General features: G+C 53.8%; 1 protein-coding gene across 1 annotated transcript; it reads right to left on the reverse strand.

Moving 5' to 3' along the window:
• Positions 1–4,726: 4,726 nt before the first annotated feature.
• GRM6 (glutamate metabotropic receptor 6) lies at positions 4,727–16,934 on the reverse strand. Its single transcript, XM_045795090.2, has 10 exons — positions 16,404–16,934; positions 13,883–14,099; positions 13,508–13,643; positions 12,667–12,821; positions 11,219–11,359; positions 10,915–11,115; positions 9,505–9,650; positions 8,777–9,400; positions 5,872–6,183; positions 4,727–4,924 (listed from the first exon to the last, which is right to left on the reverse strand). Exons 1-10 carry the CDS (start codon positions 16,932–16,934, stop codon positions 4,727–4,729), a joined length of 2,661 nt encoding a protein of 886 aa, XP_045651046.1.
• Between the last annotated feature and the right edge of the window lie 249 nt (positions 16,935–17,183).

The following is a 17,183-nucleotide window of genomic DNA, read 5'->3' on the forward strand; positions in this document are numbered from 1 at the left end:
AGGTGGTTGCTGTGGATGAATAAATTTTACCAGAGCCTAAATATTGGGAAATTTTCCAATTAGTTTGTTCTTTCCCAATTAATTGTCCTTGCACTGAATAAGAAATTCCAAAATTGGAAGGACTTAAATACAGAAACTTAAAAACTTAACCACATAAGGCTCAACTGCTAATTTATTTCAGCAATATACTTCAACCAAGGTATAGCATTGCTCACACACACCTAATGTTATTTCTAGCCATTGTGATGGGGGGAAATACCAGATTCCCCCTAGTGCACTGCCTCAGGCTCCTCACCAATCTCTCTGGTCCCCCCCCCCCCCAGAGCCACCTCCCACTCCAGACATTAGTGACTTTGTCCACCCCATAGATCCAGACCCGGCACTCACCTGTGTAAACCCTTCCATGGCTCCCCTGGGCCAACCATGGGAAGCAAAGCCTTCAAGACCCTTCACAGCCAGACCCGTGTAGAATTCATATTTTTATGAGGGAAATACAGTACAGCTTTCTCTAGAGAGCAGTTTTGAGGAAGGAATGCTATTTGGGGGGGGGGTCTGAGATGGGGTCTTGGGATCAGTCAGCTGAGGGGTTTGTGTAATGAGTGGGGTCTGCATGAGCATTGACTGGTAGGACTGGGAAGGTGGATGTTGAGAAATGGGGTCAATGATGTGGGTATCTGCAGGGATCAAGGTGACTCTAGCTGTCAGTGACTATGGGAGAGGCTAATCATCTTGGCCAAGGTCACTTACTAACGTGGCAGAGCTGGCATTGATCTCAAGAAGTCTTAACCTCTGGGGCGCCTGGGTAGCGCAGTCGTTAAGCGTCTGCCTTTGGCTCAGGGCGTGATCCCGGCATTCTGGGATCGAGTCCCACATCAGGCTCCTCAGCTGGGAGCCTGCTTCTTCCTCTCCCACTCCCCCTGCTTGTGTTCCCTCTCTCGCTGGCTGTCTCTCTGTCACATAAATAAATAAAATCTTTAAAAAAAAAAAAAGAAGTCTTAACCTCGACACTGTATAATTTCTAGATACAAAAGCCAACTGAAGGAAGTCTGCAGTGTCAGGGGCAAGACAAAGTCTGTGGCCCCTGGAAATTTCCATGTCTGGCAGATCGGGACGGGAAAAAAAAAAAAAACTCAGAAGTTGATAGTATGGGTGAGTTCAACATTCAAGAGCCCTGATAGAATAAGCTAATAATATACTTCATCGGACAGATTATATCAGTGAACAGCATGTGGAACCTGACCCGTGTGCCCTTCCTGCTATGTCTGAGTCTGCAAGCAAATATGAGAATGAATTGCAGCCAGATACAGGTGCTGGGAGAGGGCAGGGCCCATTGCAGCGTCCCTGTAAGAGCGGGGAGCTGGTGCCCCAGAATGGTGATTTTGACATTGGTGTGTGGGATGGAGGAGAAAGACACAGGAAGCACAGACTAGTGAGTATCCTGCCACAATAATCCACGAAGGAAGCGATGAGGCTCAGTGTCCAAACCCGGTCCCTTCACTAATCTGCCTCTCCACACCCTCAACTGCCTTTCATCCAAGCCTCCCCTCAGGGTCTCTGCCTTCAGAACTACACCCCATCTTTGTTCCTACCCTTTGCTCCACAGGCTGAAAGTTCATCTCTGAAACTCCCAGCCCCCTATAGCTGTCAGTACTCTGTCCACACGGCAGCAGGCTTCCCTCCTCAAAGCCCAGGAAATTGAAAATATTTACACTTGGGAATTTTTCATATTTAGAAAAAAAGGTATCAACATAATGGAGGATTTCTGAAGAGGTTTGATTCTAGAAAACGACGGTGGAAAGATTCACCTGAAATTGTGCACTTTATTCCAGTTCAGAAGGAGTCTTGCAAATTGGTGACTACATAAAAAAGCAGCAGAAAATGCAAGTCAAACTTCTGGGAAAAGTTACATTTATTCAACAAGAAGTCACTGAGTGAGAGACAATGAAAGCCAATGAATTGGGGGGAAATTTCCGAAGACCACAAAATGCAATAGATGTGACAAAGCTATAGCAAATGTAATAGAGGTGTCGAAAAATTCACACTAGTGAAAAGACATAGCATAAAGTTAATATGAGAGAGGCCCTCCTTATACGACTCTCCTCACACTGGACACAGATGGCACTCTTACGAAGAGGTGAATAAAAGTTTATATCAAAATGTAATCTTCCCCTGCTTTAGAGAACTCATACTGGAGAGGAACACTGTGATCGTACTGTGAGAAAGCCTCCAATCCAGAGCCCCATTTTCACGGGAACACAGAATTCATACTGGGGAGAAATCCTTCAGGGGCAACAAATGTGAGAAAGCTGACAAGCATAGCCCAGTTCTTATTCAGCATAAAAGAAACCACACAGGCAGAATGCCTTGTAAATTCCACAAATTTGAAAAAAAAACCACCTTTATTCTGGGGTTCAAATTGATTGAACCTCAGAGAAGGCAAATTATGTATGTAAATAGCATGGGAAGACCTTCAGGAAGTTGTCAACCCCACACTGAACACCAAACGATCCTTTGTACACACCGATCATAGAAAAGCCTTCTGGGAGTCCAAACTTTGAGTACATTGGAGAACATGTGCTACGTCTGATAACACGTTAGTAACAGAGTGTTCTCCACCGCACACAAAATGGCGCATGCTGTGGGAATCATTACAAGTGGACTGAATATGAGATGCCCATTAAGAAGGAGCCAGGACCTGCTTGTGGCAAAGCGTTCACATCAGAGAGACCGGTATGAACGAATGTGGGGAGTGTGTGAGAGTCTTCAGGAGGAAGACAGGACTCTAAGGTAGAAACCTCACACTGGGGAGAAATCCTCTAAATGTAGAAAGTTCTACTGAGAAACCATCCAAACTCTAAGTCATGGAGTTCAAAGTGGGGAAAATCACAAATATGTAAAAAAAACAAAAAAAGTGGGAAAGTTTTCAACTAGAAGTCAACACTTGTTGCACAACAGGGAATTCACCCTGGGAGAAACACCAAGAAAACAACAACAACAACAACAACAACAACAACAAAAACAAAAACAAACAACCATAGGAACACCTTCCTTTGGATATCAGAGCTCACTGACTCTCCGAGAATTCATAGAGGACAAAAATCCTATCAAAGGGGCGCCTGGGTGGCACAGCGGTTAAGCGTCTGCCTTCAGCTCAGGGCGTGATCCCGGCGTTGTGGGATTGAGCCCCACGTCAGGCTCTTCCGCTATGAGCCTGCTTCTTCCTCTCCCACCCCCCCTGCTTGTGTTCCCTCTCTCGCTGGCTGTCTGTATCTCTGTCGAATAAATAAATAAAATCTTTAAAAAAAAAAAAATCCTATCAAAGCACTAATGTGGAAAAGCCTTCAGCAAGAAAACACACCTCATCACATTACACATCAGAAAACTCACAAAGGAAAGAAGCCCTACGAAATAATGAATTTTGGAAAGCACCGAGCGATAAATTAAACTTCATAATTCACGCTGTGGAGAAACCATAGGAATGCAAAAAACATGAGGAAGGAGAGTTTGTACACCAAAAATGCTATTCTGAGGAGAAGCCCTATTAACTTAAGGAACACAGAAACACCTGGGCCCAGGGTCAAAATCTATTTACACAACACAGGAAGAGGAAAGAGTCTGTATGTTGTATGAAGTGTGGTTGACTTTCAGAATCAGTTCCAGACATTAGATACTAGAGAATTCAAACTGATAAATGAAAAGAGTCAATTTAACAAATGTCAATCCTACCACAGGGGAATACAATTCCATGACTGAAACCAAGCTTTTGGGGAGGAAAAAAACCCTGAAAAATAAATGTCCATGCATCTGAAGTCCAAGTATCTTCCTCCTCATGCCTCGTGCTTGCCTTTCAAAGGGGACCTCTCAGTAAGTATTGGGAGAGGAAAGTTTTGATATTCGTCCTAAGATGTCTACTTGGAATTAATCGTCACCATGGACACAACTCTCTGTCACTGGCCCCAACCTGAAACTCCTGACCATAATCCCTCACGGGCATCAGAAAAGGGCAACCGCTGCCCTGTTGCTTTATTCTCACACCACTAACACCACACACATGTTTGGGGGTGTGCATGGGAAAGGCAAAAAGCTATAGTCTAAGTGCGACATGCCCCAGGTCCCAGGGTCGAAGGTCCTGAGAAAAAGACCTCAACACAAGTAACCCCATGGGGGTACATCCCAGAACCTCTGCTGGCTCCCACATCCTGTCTCAGGTCCACCCTTGCTCACAGGGCTGTCTCACCCAAGGTTTGATCCTTCAGTGCCAAGCCTGAGTTACTCAGTCCAGAAGACAGAACCCCAGGTCTCTTGTGGAAACCGCCCCTCCCCAAATCCAGCCCTGTATTTCCAGAGTGAGATCTACACATTCTTGCATGCTGCCCAATCCCCAGGTTCTGGTGGCAAGTTGGGTAGAAATCTCACCCACGCTGGGCCAAGCCCGGGGGCTTCATGACGCTCTCTGAACCCAGAGCAGGGAGTGTGTAAGTTCAGTCCCTCCCTAGGATCCTCTCAGTAGCTGTCTCCCACCACGAGTAGAAAGTCTGGTCTGCAGTAAGTACGTATGATGCCAACAGGCACGGAAGAGCAGGGATGAAGTGTGGATCCTGGCGGGCATGGGCTTCATGGACTCCTGCTTCTGACTGTTCACTGCAGACCTGGGCTTTCACCGTGAAGCAAGAGAAAGAAAAGAACAGAAGAGAGGGAGCAACCATCCCCGCTCCTGCCACACTCGCTACTTGGGCTCCTCTGTGTCCTCGCTCTTGGGTGGGGCTGCCACTGTCGAGGTCGCCTTGAGGCTCCTCTTGCGCTTCTGCACGTTCTGCTCCGGGTGGAACAGGATGACGTAGGTTTTGGGCACGTAGAGCATGCCGAGGGACACCGACGCGCTCAGGCTCAAGGACACAGTCAGTGTGGTGGTTTGGATGTAGATCTGAGCCATGGAGGAAGGCACTGGGTTGGACTCATCCCTGTTCTCCCCCACCCCCACCCCCACGAGTCTGTGTCCATTGGGTGAATGGAAAGGGCAACCATATAAGCAAAGACGCTGTGGCATGAAGAAGTGATGGTCATCGTGTGGCTCTGATGTGGGCAGGAAGGAGGATGAATAACACGGGACCGAGTGGACAAGTGACCCAGGGAAGCGAAGGGCTCATTCGCAGCGAGTGACACCTGGGGAAATGGTCCTCACGCCTAAAACAGGCTAGAGCATGTTAATGAATGGATGGATATGTTTTCAAATCTACAAATGAGTGAGCACATTGAATAAAAGAGCAAGCGGGCAAACACATGAACGACAAGGGTGAATAAACATGTTCTGCTATACACACAAATAAATGACGGAATAATGAGCAAGTGAATGGACCAACAGATTCATGGATTGATGGGTATAAAGTATATAAAGAAGTAACTGAATAAAATTAAGTTAATGGAGGGGTACCTGGGTGGCTCCGTGGGTTAAGTGTCCAACTCTTGGTTTCAGCTCAGGTCATGATCTCGGGGTCATGGGATTGAGCCCCATGTTGGGTCCCGTGCTCAGCACGGAATCTGCTTGAGATTCTCCCCCACCCTCTTCCTCTGCCCCTCCCCCCACTCACACACACACTCTCTCTCTCCAAGAAAAATAAATCTTTTAAAAAAACCCAAGTTAATGGATGGTTAGAAGCATGGATGAACACACGAATGAACGAAGGGAAATGGGACTGACTGAAGCAGCAAAGGAGACTGACGAATGAGTGAATGGGTTTTTAAGTACATGAATGAATTAACAAACAAGCAATCCTGCATGTGGGTGGCCCAGCTCTTGGGACAATTGAGCCCTTCCACAGACAAGCAGAAAACAAAGGAGGCAGTGGAACCAACGGAGGGACCCCAGATTACCTTTTCAGCCGACTGGGCGGTGCCAAAGAAGATAGGCACAAAAGCCAGCCAGATGATGCAGGTGGTGTACATGGTGAAACCGATGGGCTTGGCCTCGTTGAAGGTCTCGGGCACGCCACGGGCTTTGATGGCGTACACCGTGCATGTGACCATGAGCAGGAGGCTGTAGCCCAGGCAGCCGATGAGGGACAGGTCCGACATGTCACACTTGAGCACCCCCCTGGCCTGCTCTGGGTCCACTGTCCGTTGCTCTTCATAGTCGATCACGCTGTGTGGGGGCTGGGCCCCCAGCCACGCCATCACTCCCACCACCTGCGGGAGCCAACACCCGATCAGGGACACACCCAGCCTGGCCACCCACCAATGTCTCTGGCAGGTTAGCGTCGCCTCGAGGCTCTTGGCCTACTGAGTGGGATGTTTAGGCCTGAGATTCCCCCATGGAGAGGGGAGGGCCATCCAGGAGGGGACTGTCCATGCTGGCAATGTCAGGGCTGGCTGGGTAAGGGGCCCTGGATGTCCTCTTCCTGTATTCCAACCATCACCAAGCCCAGCAAGCTATAGTGACTGCCTAAACATAGCTTCTCCATGCCAGCTTGGGGAAGGAGCCTGTGCCTGCCCCACCGATTAAGAGCCAGACTCAGCAGAGATTCTCTCTCCTCACAACCCCCCGTGTCGGCGGTACCATCTCCATTCTGTAGACATGAAAATGCTAGCTTGATCCCATCAAGCAACATGGCAAACCTAGTTCCTAGGGACCCCATCCTTCTTCAGATCCAGAGAACTTTTGGACATAATGTAATGAAATCGTGTAGGAATGCAGAGTGAAGCTCAGAATGAGGCACAAAACAGAGAGAAGTAAGGATGTGAGCTGATGCCAGCTGGCCTGGGAGGTTATCAAAATCAAACACAGGGAGCCTGGGTGGCTTAGTCGGTTAAGCATCTGACTTAATGCCAGGGTCCTGGGATCGAGTCCTGAATCAGGCTCCTTGTTCAGTGGGGAGTCTGCTTCTCCCTCTGCCTGTAGCTCTCCCTGCTTGTGCTCTCTCTCTCTCTGACAAATAAATAAATAAAATGTTTTTTTTTTTTAAAAGTCAAATGCAAGCACTAACAGGGAGGAGATGGAGTAGCAGTTCCCTCACAGTGACAGGAGACATGACTTTGAGCCAAGGGGAGCTGGGGAGCAGGAAGTAAGATTCCTGCATAAAGGTGGGACCTTGGAGGGGCTGCCCCATTCATTTATGCAGGTTGTTCACTGCACAAGACTGCCTGGTGTGTGCGTGTGTGTGTGCTGTGGGGGCAGGTAGGGCTGAAATTTAGCTAACACTTGAGTGCCATGCTATGTACCTAGAGTGGGGCCGTGTGATCCTGGAGGAAGGGATGCTTTTTAATAATTTGTGGACCTGGAAGGAGAACCTTTATGTGATTCTTCCAGAGGCAGTAGCTCCACAGACAAGGGACTAATAACACCCCACCCACCGTCCAGGAAAGCAGTATGGAGGCTCCTCCTAGAACAAGCTTCTAGGTAGGGAAAGAGTTGCCTATGAGAAACTCTTATCCAAGGCCTGAGATACACAGGAATAGCAACCAAAACAGACCCACCAACTTCACAACCCCTGTAACTGATAAGGAACTAGCATCCAATACATGTAAAACAAAAACAAACACAAAACAAAAAACTACAAAATAATAGAAAATGAGCAAAGCATAGGAACAGGCACATTGCAGAAGAGGAAACGTCAAAGGCCAGCTGCACTAGTAATTAAGTAGATGCAATTAAAATAACAAGATGCCATTTCATGTCCACCATATTGACGAATAACCTAGTAAAATGCAGGTGTGCCTCTTTGCAGGGGTCTGGGATTTCTGGAAAGAAGGGTATAATGTGGGGAGTCCATTGACGAGGCCGGAAATACTGACTGTCATCTAAGTATCTCTGTCCTGTGGGACAGGGGCAGGGGCAGCACAGGGATTTCGGGCAGGGAAGCAGGGAGGTAAGAAGTCGGGATGCACTGGGCATTGGTGTTCTGGCCCTCACAGGGACAGCTCGGGCCATGCTATCTGCAGGAAGATGGCAACACCTTTCAGCTGTGGAGAATCGCAGGGTCAGAGGCCTGAAGGTGGGAATGAACGTGGCAGACGCAGAGCTAGGCAGGGGGAAGGGCTTGCCTGGAGTGCAGAGTGTGCCATGTCCAAAGCAGGCTGAGCACAGGCCCTCCACGTAGCCCTGAGAACTGGCCTGGCTCTACGATGCCACCATGTCACCCACACATGCCCGTGAGTCGTACCCTTTACACAGAAAACATCCGGTACTTTCCAGACCATGAGAATAACTTCCAATGCCATAATGTTACCACCTTAGAGAAACCCCTGAAGGAACTCTTGCTTTTGCTGCACGTAGGTCATGAAATCCTGGACATTTATGGAGCTGGATGCCCCCCTCCACAGTAAGGTCGCTGGAGCCCCTGCCTCCCATCCAGGTTACCGCAGTGATCAGGCAGCAGGAACTCCCTTTATGGAAACATTCTTTTTCTGGCTTGAGAAAAACTGCTAGATAGCTCTTTGCCTTATTTTTTATATGGGAGCCAAATTGTAGAGGAGCCTGTTCCGTGTAGGAAAATAATGTCATTGTGTTTACAGAAATGGAGCTGGATGCTGACGCTCCCCAGCTTACTGACCCAGTTCTCTCGAGATGGAGCAGGATGGGGGCGGGGGGAGGGGGAGTTCTGCTTATAGCAAAACAGTGGGGCCCTGTCTCCTGCAGCCTTTTTTTTTTTTTTTTAACCTAGGAATCAAAATAGAAGAGGGCTCCTCTGATTTTCAGAGGGGAGGACAACCCCCAGCCCATCCGCGGTCCATCTCCCCCGTCCCCCCGCCCCCAGCGTGGCCCCGGGAGCCCGCGGCCCACCTGCACCGAGGTGAGGCTGAAGGTGATGGCGAGCTGCGAGGTCGGGCTGATGAAGGGCGGGGGCGTGACGGAGCGCTTGCCCTGCTCGAAGATGCGGTAAATGCGGTTGGTCTTGGTGAGCAGGGCCGAGTAGCTGAGCGTGGTGCCCAGGCCGAGGAAGAGGCGGCGGGCGGCGCACACGGCCGCCCCGGGCTCGGCCACCATGAGGAAGGTGATGGCGTAGATGAGGAAGATGCCGGTGAGCAGCACGTAGCTGAGCTCGCGGCCCGAGGCCCGCACGATGGGCGTGTTGTTGTGGCGCACGAAGGTGGCCACCACGGTGGTGGTGGCCATGCTGCCCAGCACGGCCAGCAGCAGCGGTGGCGCGGCCCAGGGCGAGGACCAGGTGAGGCGCACGACGGGCGTGGGCCGGCAGCCCGTGTGGTTGCGCGTGGGCCGCATGTCCCCGGGGCAGGCCTCGCACGTGAACTCGTCCGCCTGGAAGCGGTACCCGTCGCACGGCTCGCAGTGCCAGCAGCAGGGCACGCCCTTCACCATCTTCTTCCGCTCTCCCGGCCCACAGGGGAGGCTGCACTGGGACGCGGGCACCTCGCGGGGCTCCCCCGACCACTGGAGGGCTTCCACCTGCGGCACAGGAGACGCGCGGGCCTGGGACCTGCGTCCGGCGGCCGCTGCGCCCCGCGCCCCGCGCCCCGCAGCCCGAGCTCAGCGTGTCCGCGCCCACTCACGTCCAGCCTGAGGGTCTCCGCCCACTGGCCCACCGCCTGGTAGCCGCCGCTGCCCGCGCTGCCGTTGGCCGCCTGGTACTGGAAGATGTCGTACCGCCCGGGCGCGTCCCCGTTCTCGTTGAACATCACGGGGGTCCCCGCGCTGCCTGGAGCGAGAGCCCCGCATCCTCAGCGGGCTCTCCAGCCCCTCCCGGAGAGGCGCAAGGCCCCGCCAAGGTCAAGGAAGAGCGTAACGCGCACGCGCAGAGACGCCCCGTGTCATCAGGGCAAAAACCTCCCACCCATCAGGACCCGGCACTGTTAGCACCCCGGGAAATAGAAAGTGGAACCCCGATACGTGGCTGGTTGAGGGTGCAAAATGGTGCCGTCACCGTGGAAAACAGTGTGGCAGGTCCTCCAAAAACTGAAGGTAGGATTACCCCTGACCCAGCAACCCCACTTCCAGGACTCAGCTCAGGGACTCAAAGGTGAGTCGCCCATGTTCACGGCGGCATCATTCACAACAGCCAAAGGGTGGATGCAACCTAGTGCGTGTTCACTGGGGGCTGAATGGACAAACAAAGCGTTGCCTATTCACGGAAGGTTATTCTTCAGTCTTAAAGAGGAGAGACATTATGACACAGGCCGCAACATGGATGAACGTTGAGGACGTTAAACTGAGGGAAATGAGCCAGTCACAAAAGGACACGTACTGTATGATCCCTCTTGTAGGAGATGCGTAGAGCAGGCAAAATCATAGGGACAGAAAGTAGGATGGAAGTTGCCAGAAGCTGCAGGAGGGGGAATGGGGAGTTGGTGTTTAATGGAGACGGAATTTCAGTCTTGGGAGATAAAGAGAGTTCTGGAGAATGGTTGCACAACAGTGCACACGACCAAACTGTACGCTTACAAATGGTTGCGATGGTAAATATGACGCTACATGTCATATGTATGTCACCATAATTTAATAAGAAAAGAGAAAGAGCTTAGCTGGCCAGGCGAGACGGTGGGTTCAGACTTGTACAAAGATTTGCACCCATCTGAACAATCAGGCTATTTCTTTCAGAGGCTCGTCCTACCTGCTCGTTGAGCTGGTCTGGGGTGATGTTAAGCTGTGCTATTTAACAGCGAGCTCGGTAGAGAGAAGGGGCTCAGTATTTGGTGGGGGAACACTTTCTAATTTTATAAAGGATAGTCAGTGAACAAGAAGTGGATCTCTCCGCACAAACCGTGAGTGTGGCTTGAGTCCATTTGGGCCTTTTCCAGACCTTGGTCTGAGCCTGCCTACGTGCCAGGCCCTCTGCTGGTACCAGGGGACATGATACCATTCTGCCTCCCCCATCCCTTTGATCCTAGTCACCCCAGGTCCGGCAGAGAAACCCATGCCAGGGGCGTCCCTTCCCTGTGGGAGGGGATCTGGCTCCTGCTCACCGTTGAAGCGGACGGCTCGAATATACTGCAACAGCATCCGCCCATCAGTGGTCTCCATCGCAGGGCACAGGCCAGTAAGCCCAGGGCAGAGCGCCTGGTGCATGCTGTGGAGGGCGTGGGCAATGGCGTACACGGCGTCGATCACGAACTGCACCTTCCCCTCCTGCTCGTAGGTCGAGTCCCGGCCGATGCGTTCCTCGCCTGTCCTAGGGATGCCCAGAAGAAGTGTGCCCGGCCCCGCGGGTGCCCCGCCCGGCCTCCCGCCTTCTCCCTGACCTCCCGTGCCACCCTGGGCAGCTCTCACCTGTGCATTTGCGGGTGACGTCATCTGACTGGGTACCTGAGCTGGTCAGTTTGCAGTTAAAATTCTCCTCCCAGAACTCAGCAAACCAGATGTTCCGACGGTTGTTCTCCAGGGAGCGGGTCATGAAGTACTGGTCAAATCCTGAGAAGGAGGAGAGAGGACAGCAACCGTCTGAACTATCGACTCCTCTGTGTCCCTTCACCACTTGCTCACTTTGCAGCCAGGACTGGCCACGTGACCAGCTTCTGGCCCATTGATTTCAAAGCCGTCCAGTGGCTTCAGGGTAGAATGTGCATCCTGTTGTAAACTCAGAGCCTCGCCACATCGAAGACTTATGCTGCTCCTTCTTTCCTGGTTAGGATGCTGTGGTGAAGATGTAATGGCTGGAGCTTCAGCAGCCACTTTGTGAATAAGACACCTGAGTCATGAAGGCACAGAACAACCACGGAGAATGGTGGAACAGAAGTGGGGACAGAGCTCAGGACTTTGAGAACATCATTAACTCTCTGTCCAGACCTGAAGTGGCCTACTTTCAGACGTCTTATCTGGTGATGAAATGCCTTTATTGCTAAAACAACTCTCATTCTAATTTGTCAAATGCAACCAGGTGCACTCTAAGGGAAGGAAAGAGCGTGAGGGCCGGTGTGTACCTCCAAGAGGCGGGGAGTCCCTGAAAGTCAGGATTCTCAGTCTTTTTTTTTCAAAGGATTTTATTTATTTATTTGACAGAGATAGAGACAGCCAGCGAGAGAGGGAACACAAGCAGGGGGAGTGGGAGAGGAAGAAGCAGGCTCACAGCGGAGGAGCCCGATGTGGGGCTCGATCCCATAACGCCGGGATCATGCCCTGAGCTGAAGGCAGACGCTTAACCGCTGTGCCACCCAGGCGCTCCAGGGTTCTCAGTCTTTACAAGGTTCTGTGTTTCATAAAATAGCCCTGAAGTACCTCGTCAAGGCAACTTCAGTTCAGACTTTGGGAAAACGATCAATCCTGTTGTAAAGTGAACCTCTCTGCTGGATTCTTCCAGATATTCACAGGTAGGATGGTGGAGGAAGGGAGGGGAGGCAGGTTTCGTGATTTGATCAACAGGACAGTATGTCCCCACCCTCGGTTTTGCTCCCTCTCCCCCAAACCTCAAATTAGTGTGTCTTGCAGAACCAGGAACATGAGGAAGACAGGCATTGAATTAAAATAAAAACAAAAACAGAAAAGGCACAACTAATTTTTGACCCTGGACAGTGGGGTGGGCTTTTCCTCCTTTCCCAACTCAAACATTGCTTGCAGGGATGTATTCACAGAATTTCAGAATCCTAGAATTTGGGAGGAAGGGACATGGAGCAGGATACAATTTTACAGATAGGGAGAACGAGCGCCCCCAAGAGGGGATCGTGGGGAAGGACGAGCAGGGGCCTGGGACATGGTGGGGGTGGGGACATCCCTGCACTCACCATCTATGGAAGCTCTTTTGGGCAAGATGGTGATGGCCCCCACGGCCACGTCCTCCAGGTTCAGGATGGGGGAGGTCTTGGCTCCCCAGCTGTCTGAGCCAACCCATAAGAAGTGACCTGTCAGGTTGGCCTGGCGTGCGGCCTCCAGGACCCTCCTGGTGGGAATAGGGCAAGGGGTGAGTGAGGGCCTGAGAGCCTCCTCCAACTTACCTCTGGCCACTTCCTGCTCATCTCTCTCCTTCCATCCCATTCCAAACCACTCATCAGACCCTCATTTATCAGGAAAAGTGGGGCAAAGGGAGTTTTGGGCACTTGCCCCGGGCTTCTGGGGGTTCCAGCCAGGCTCGGGCCCTAGGCCTGCCCTCTTGTCTCTTGTTCTGTGCACTGCAGCCCACCTCACTTGCCTGGAGGAAGGGCCTTCCTTTTGCAGAGGCTCCTGCTGGCTCGGAGCCACACAGGCCTCAAGCCAGGGGCCACGGCCACCTGCGGATACCCCCGAACTGCCGCTGGGGCTCCTTCCCTGACAGCTTATTTTCGGCACTTAGATCTGCCCACAGGTCTCTCCCCCACTGTGAATGGTAAGAACAGACAGGGATTCCTTCGTGTTCCCCTTGGCTTGTCCTGGAGCACCTCCATCCTGACGGGGCCTGGTGCGTTTCCGGGGGCACCAGACAGATGACAGCAGGAAAAGCGTGTAAGGGCAGGAGGGCGAGGGGGGTCAAGAAGAGGGAGGAGGAGGAAGGGAGGATGTGTATGGCTGGGGAATGTGTAAGAAGAGGGCGCAGGGCCTTCAAGGAGAGCCTCTGATAACCACGGTGATTGAATGTGCCCGCCGTCCCACCTGATGTCGTCCTCGTTGGCAAAGATGATGATGCCCCGGGCGTTGGGCGTCTCCATGAGCCTCTTGATCAGCTTGTTGAATTCTCCCGGCTTTGGTTCCCTGGGAATCTTGATGGACTGAGCAATGCAGACGCCCCCTGGGTGTCAGGGATGCCAGAGTCACCTCTTTTTCAACCCAGCCGCCCACCCACCGGGGCCACCACCGTGCATTACTGGGGCAGGGCCGAGTGCTCCAAAGGAAAGGGACGCCTGCCCACAGGGGCACCATCCAGGCTCTCCACCATGGACCTAGCGCCCCATCTCAGGGTCCTGTCTGATGGCCCCTGGCTCCCCCTCTGTAGGCTCCTTGATGCCTTGGACCCTGCTCCCAGCTCACCAGCCTCCCGGGAGATCTGCACAAAGGCCTCAACCCCGCTCTCGCCATAGTTGCCCTCAGAGGCCAGCGTGGACACGTAGTTCCATCCCAGTGCCCTCACGATGTCCACCATGGCCTGGGCCTGGTAGGAGTCTGGCGGCACCACTCGGGAGAAGAAGTCGTAGCGCGTGGAGTCGCTGAGCTCAGGGGCTGTGGAGGCGTAGCTGATCTGGGGTATCTGGAATGGGGAAGGACAACTGGGCTATGGATGGACGGTCAGTGACCCCAGGGGGAGGTAGGGCAGCGGGGATCCAGGACACAGGTTGCGGCACAGAAGTCTGGGATTAGGGCGCCAGGCATCAACGTGGGAGAGCCACATAGAGAGGCCCAAGGGTGTGGGGAGCATTCTGTATTTGAGATGTCTGAGTGTGTCCAGGCAAAGGGGAAGTGGAGGCTCAAGTCCAGCCTGCAGCCAATCCAGCTGCTGGGCACAGGCTGCATCAGCAAGGGGAATGGGACTCCTTGTCAGCCCCAGGAGACAACATATTTTCCTAATTCACACCAAGGGACAAGTCTGCGTAGGGGAGCGGCAGCCCCAGGCAGGGTCAGAGCGGGCAGGGGAGCTGGGAAGACATTATTTGATTCAAAGCTCTTTCTGGCCTAATGGAGGGGCCTGCATGGAAATGGGTTCATCTGTGTCCATTAGAGTGACTGACAGCTGGGATTACGGGCTGAGCTGATCCTGGAGAATGGCCGACAGGAAGGGCAAGTGTGAAAGGAGAGTGGAGAGGGGTAGCAGAAGGCTGAGAAAGAAGGGAAAAGGGAGGCTGGCAGAGAAGAGGGGTGAGATGGGACCTGGTGTGAAGGGCAGAAGAGAAGGAAGGTTCTGGAAGGAGTGGGCTGAGCTGGTCTAGGGGAGACAGGGATGTCTGAAGCAAGGCAGAAAGAAAGTGTGGAGTGTGGAGACATGATGGGAAGAGCAAGAGGGAGAGGGGAGAGAGAAAGAGAGACGGGGAGAGACAGAAAAACAAGAAGAACCACGAAGGAGGAGGGAAGGTCAGAGAAAGGCCCGGCACAGGTAATGGACGCTATAGCTACTCCGGGTGGTCTAGACGCTGAAGTCTGATCTTCAGAACCGCCTTCCTGTGCAGTTCGAACCTCCTCCGAGAAGTTCATCTAAAACGCCTGCGATCACAGTGATGCATGAATTCGGAAACCCTCAACTCTGCTCCTAGACCAGGAACTGCAAAACGGGCCCCAGGGAACCAAATCTGGCCCCTGGTTGCCTTTCATGCACCAATGTCTTCATTTCTTTCATTTTTGAATTGGCAGTCAGTGTCTAAAATGTGGGAGTGGGGCGTGACCTCAGTCTTGGGTGGAGCTGGCAGCAGTGGGCCCTGGACTCGCGGGGTCCTGCTTCACTCACCTACACCCCAGACCTGGCCCCTGAAGGCCCTTGAGGTTGAGATCTCTGCACTCAGCCTAGAGGGGCAGACACAGGAAAAGGGACAGAAACCAGAGCTCGAGGCAGGGGACAGAAGTACAAATGCAGACAGACATGGGCAGGTGGATGAGATGAGGACTCCCCCCCCCCCCCCCAGCCGCCGCAAACACACATAAGCTCTCCCTGTCCCAACTAGAAGGTGTGTTTGTATGACAAGCTGCTACCCAGTGGGAACAGGGGTGGGGGGAATTACATGGATGCAGATGATGGAGGGGGGCCCAGATAAAACCCCTACCCAGCATGGTAGAAACAGACTCCCTGCCTAGAAGAATCAGAGAAACTCTCAAACAGAAGTCCCCTTCCCTAGCCAGATGGAAGCAAAGCCGTCCTCTCTCCACAGAAAGACTGGAGGACAGAAACGCCTCCTCCCCCTACCGAACCCCAGTGGAACCCCAGTGAATGACTACTATGGAAAACCCCCCAACTCTAATGCAAAGGCCCCTAATCCCTGATTCCTATGCCCTCCACCAGTCACTGCTCCCCAGGGTGCAAGGAGGGGGCTGCCCTTCATTTGAGATGATTCCCTAAAGATGAGGGAACTAACCCCAGCAGTCAGGGGTATGTCCTAGGTGCCCCATGGGAAGGAGGGCCCGGGTTCCAGGAAAAACTTGCACCTCATTACCCAGAGCTCTCCCCGGGGCCCGGGACAAGACCACCCCACGGTGCCGTGTGTGCCCCAAACGAGGACACCCAAGCAAGCGCCCAAGTACAGGCTAAACTAGAGGCTGCCCTGTTCTAGTCAATCAGGCCCCGGGCGGGCGGAGGCTGCAGCCTCGTCTGGGAGGGGGCCCCCTTGACCTTCCAGAAGGTAGGGTTCCTTAATTCTCACAGAGGGCTGTGTGTGCAGACGGCCGCTCTGGCAGCGCACCAGGGCGGACAAGGAAGGGTGGACCGGTTGGGTTGATCTGGCTCGGGCTTGCATCTGGCCCACGGGACGGGGTTTCTTTGAAGCAGCCGCTGATCTTGGTGGATTTGAGGATTTCTGCCAGGAGACCGGAGGGCGAGGACGGGACGAGGACGGGGAGAGAGTGCCCTCACCGCAAACAGGCGCAGCACGTTGGCGACCATGATGGAGACGGAGCTGGCCGAGGCGCCGACGACAGCCACGACGCGCTCGGGGGGCGCGGTGCGCAGCGGGGGGACGCCCCCGGGGCAGCGCACGGCCCCCTCGTCGCCGTCGCCGCGGCGGCGGATCAGCGCCTGCACGAAGCTCAGCGCCTGCTCCAGCGCGTACGTGTCCCGCGAGCAGGTGTCGAGCAGCCGCGCGCCCAGCCGCACGCCGGGCAGCAGATCCGGGTCGGCGTTCACGCGGTCCAGCGCGTACAGCATGGCCTCCAGCCGGTGCACGCCCTGCTCCTTCTTCAGCTGCCCGCACGCCCGGCCCGCCGCGCCCCGCGCGTGCACCGGGAACAGGCCGCCCAGCGTGAGGCCGCCCGCCAGGCGCACGGAGCCCGCCGCGCCCGCCGCGCCCGCCTGCGCCAGCACCAGCACCAGGACCAGCACTAGCACTAGCAGCGGCGGCAGCAGCGCCGGGAGCCGCGGCTCTCGGGGGCTCCGGGGCCGGGCCATCCGCTGTCCCGCTGCGGGAGGAAGACAGGGCCGGGAGGGGAACAGAACGCGGGGACGCTCTGAGCACCTGGCAGAGGCAGAACCCCGGGTCGCGCGGGGAAGGGGAAGGAGCCCCGGATCCTGGGGAGGGGGGGAGGCGCGCAATAAATGTTGGCTGAGCTGGCTGGGGAAGAGATGGGTTTTCAATTCGCCCTGCCCTCCCAGGCCTCCAGCGGGGTCTCACACCCTCTCAGTCTTATCACTCGGGTC

This window comes from Ursus americanus, chromosome 5 (assembly GCF_024610735.1).
Source record: "Ursus americanus isolate L20-20 chromosome 5, mUrsAme1.1.p, whole genome shotgun sequence".
Classification (NCBI taxonomy): Eukaryota; Metazoa; Chordata; class Mammalia; order Carnivora; family Ursidae; genus Ursus; species Ursus americanus.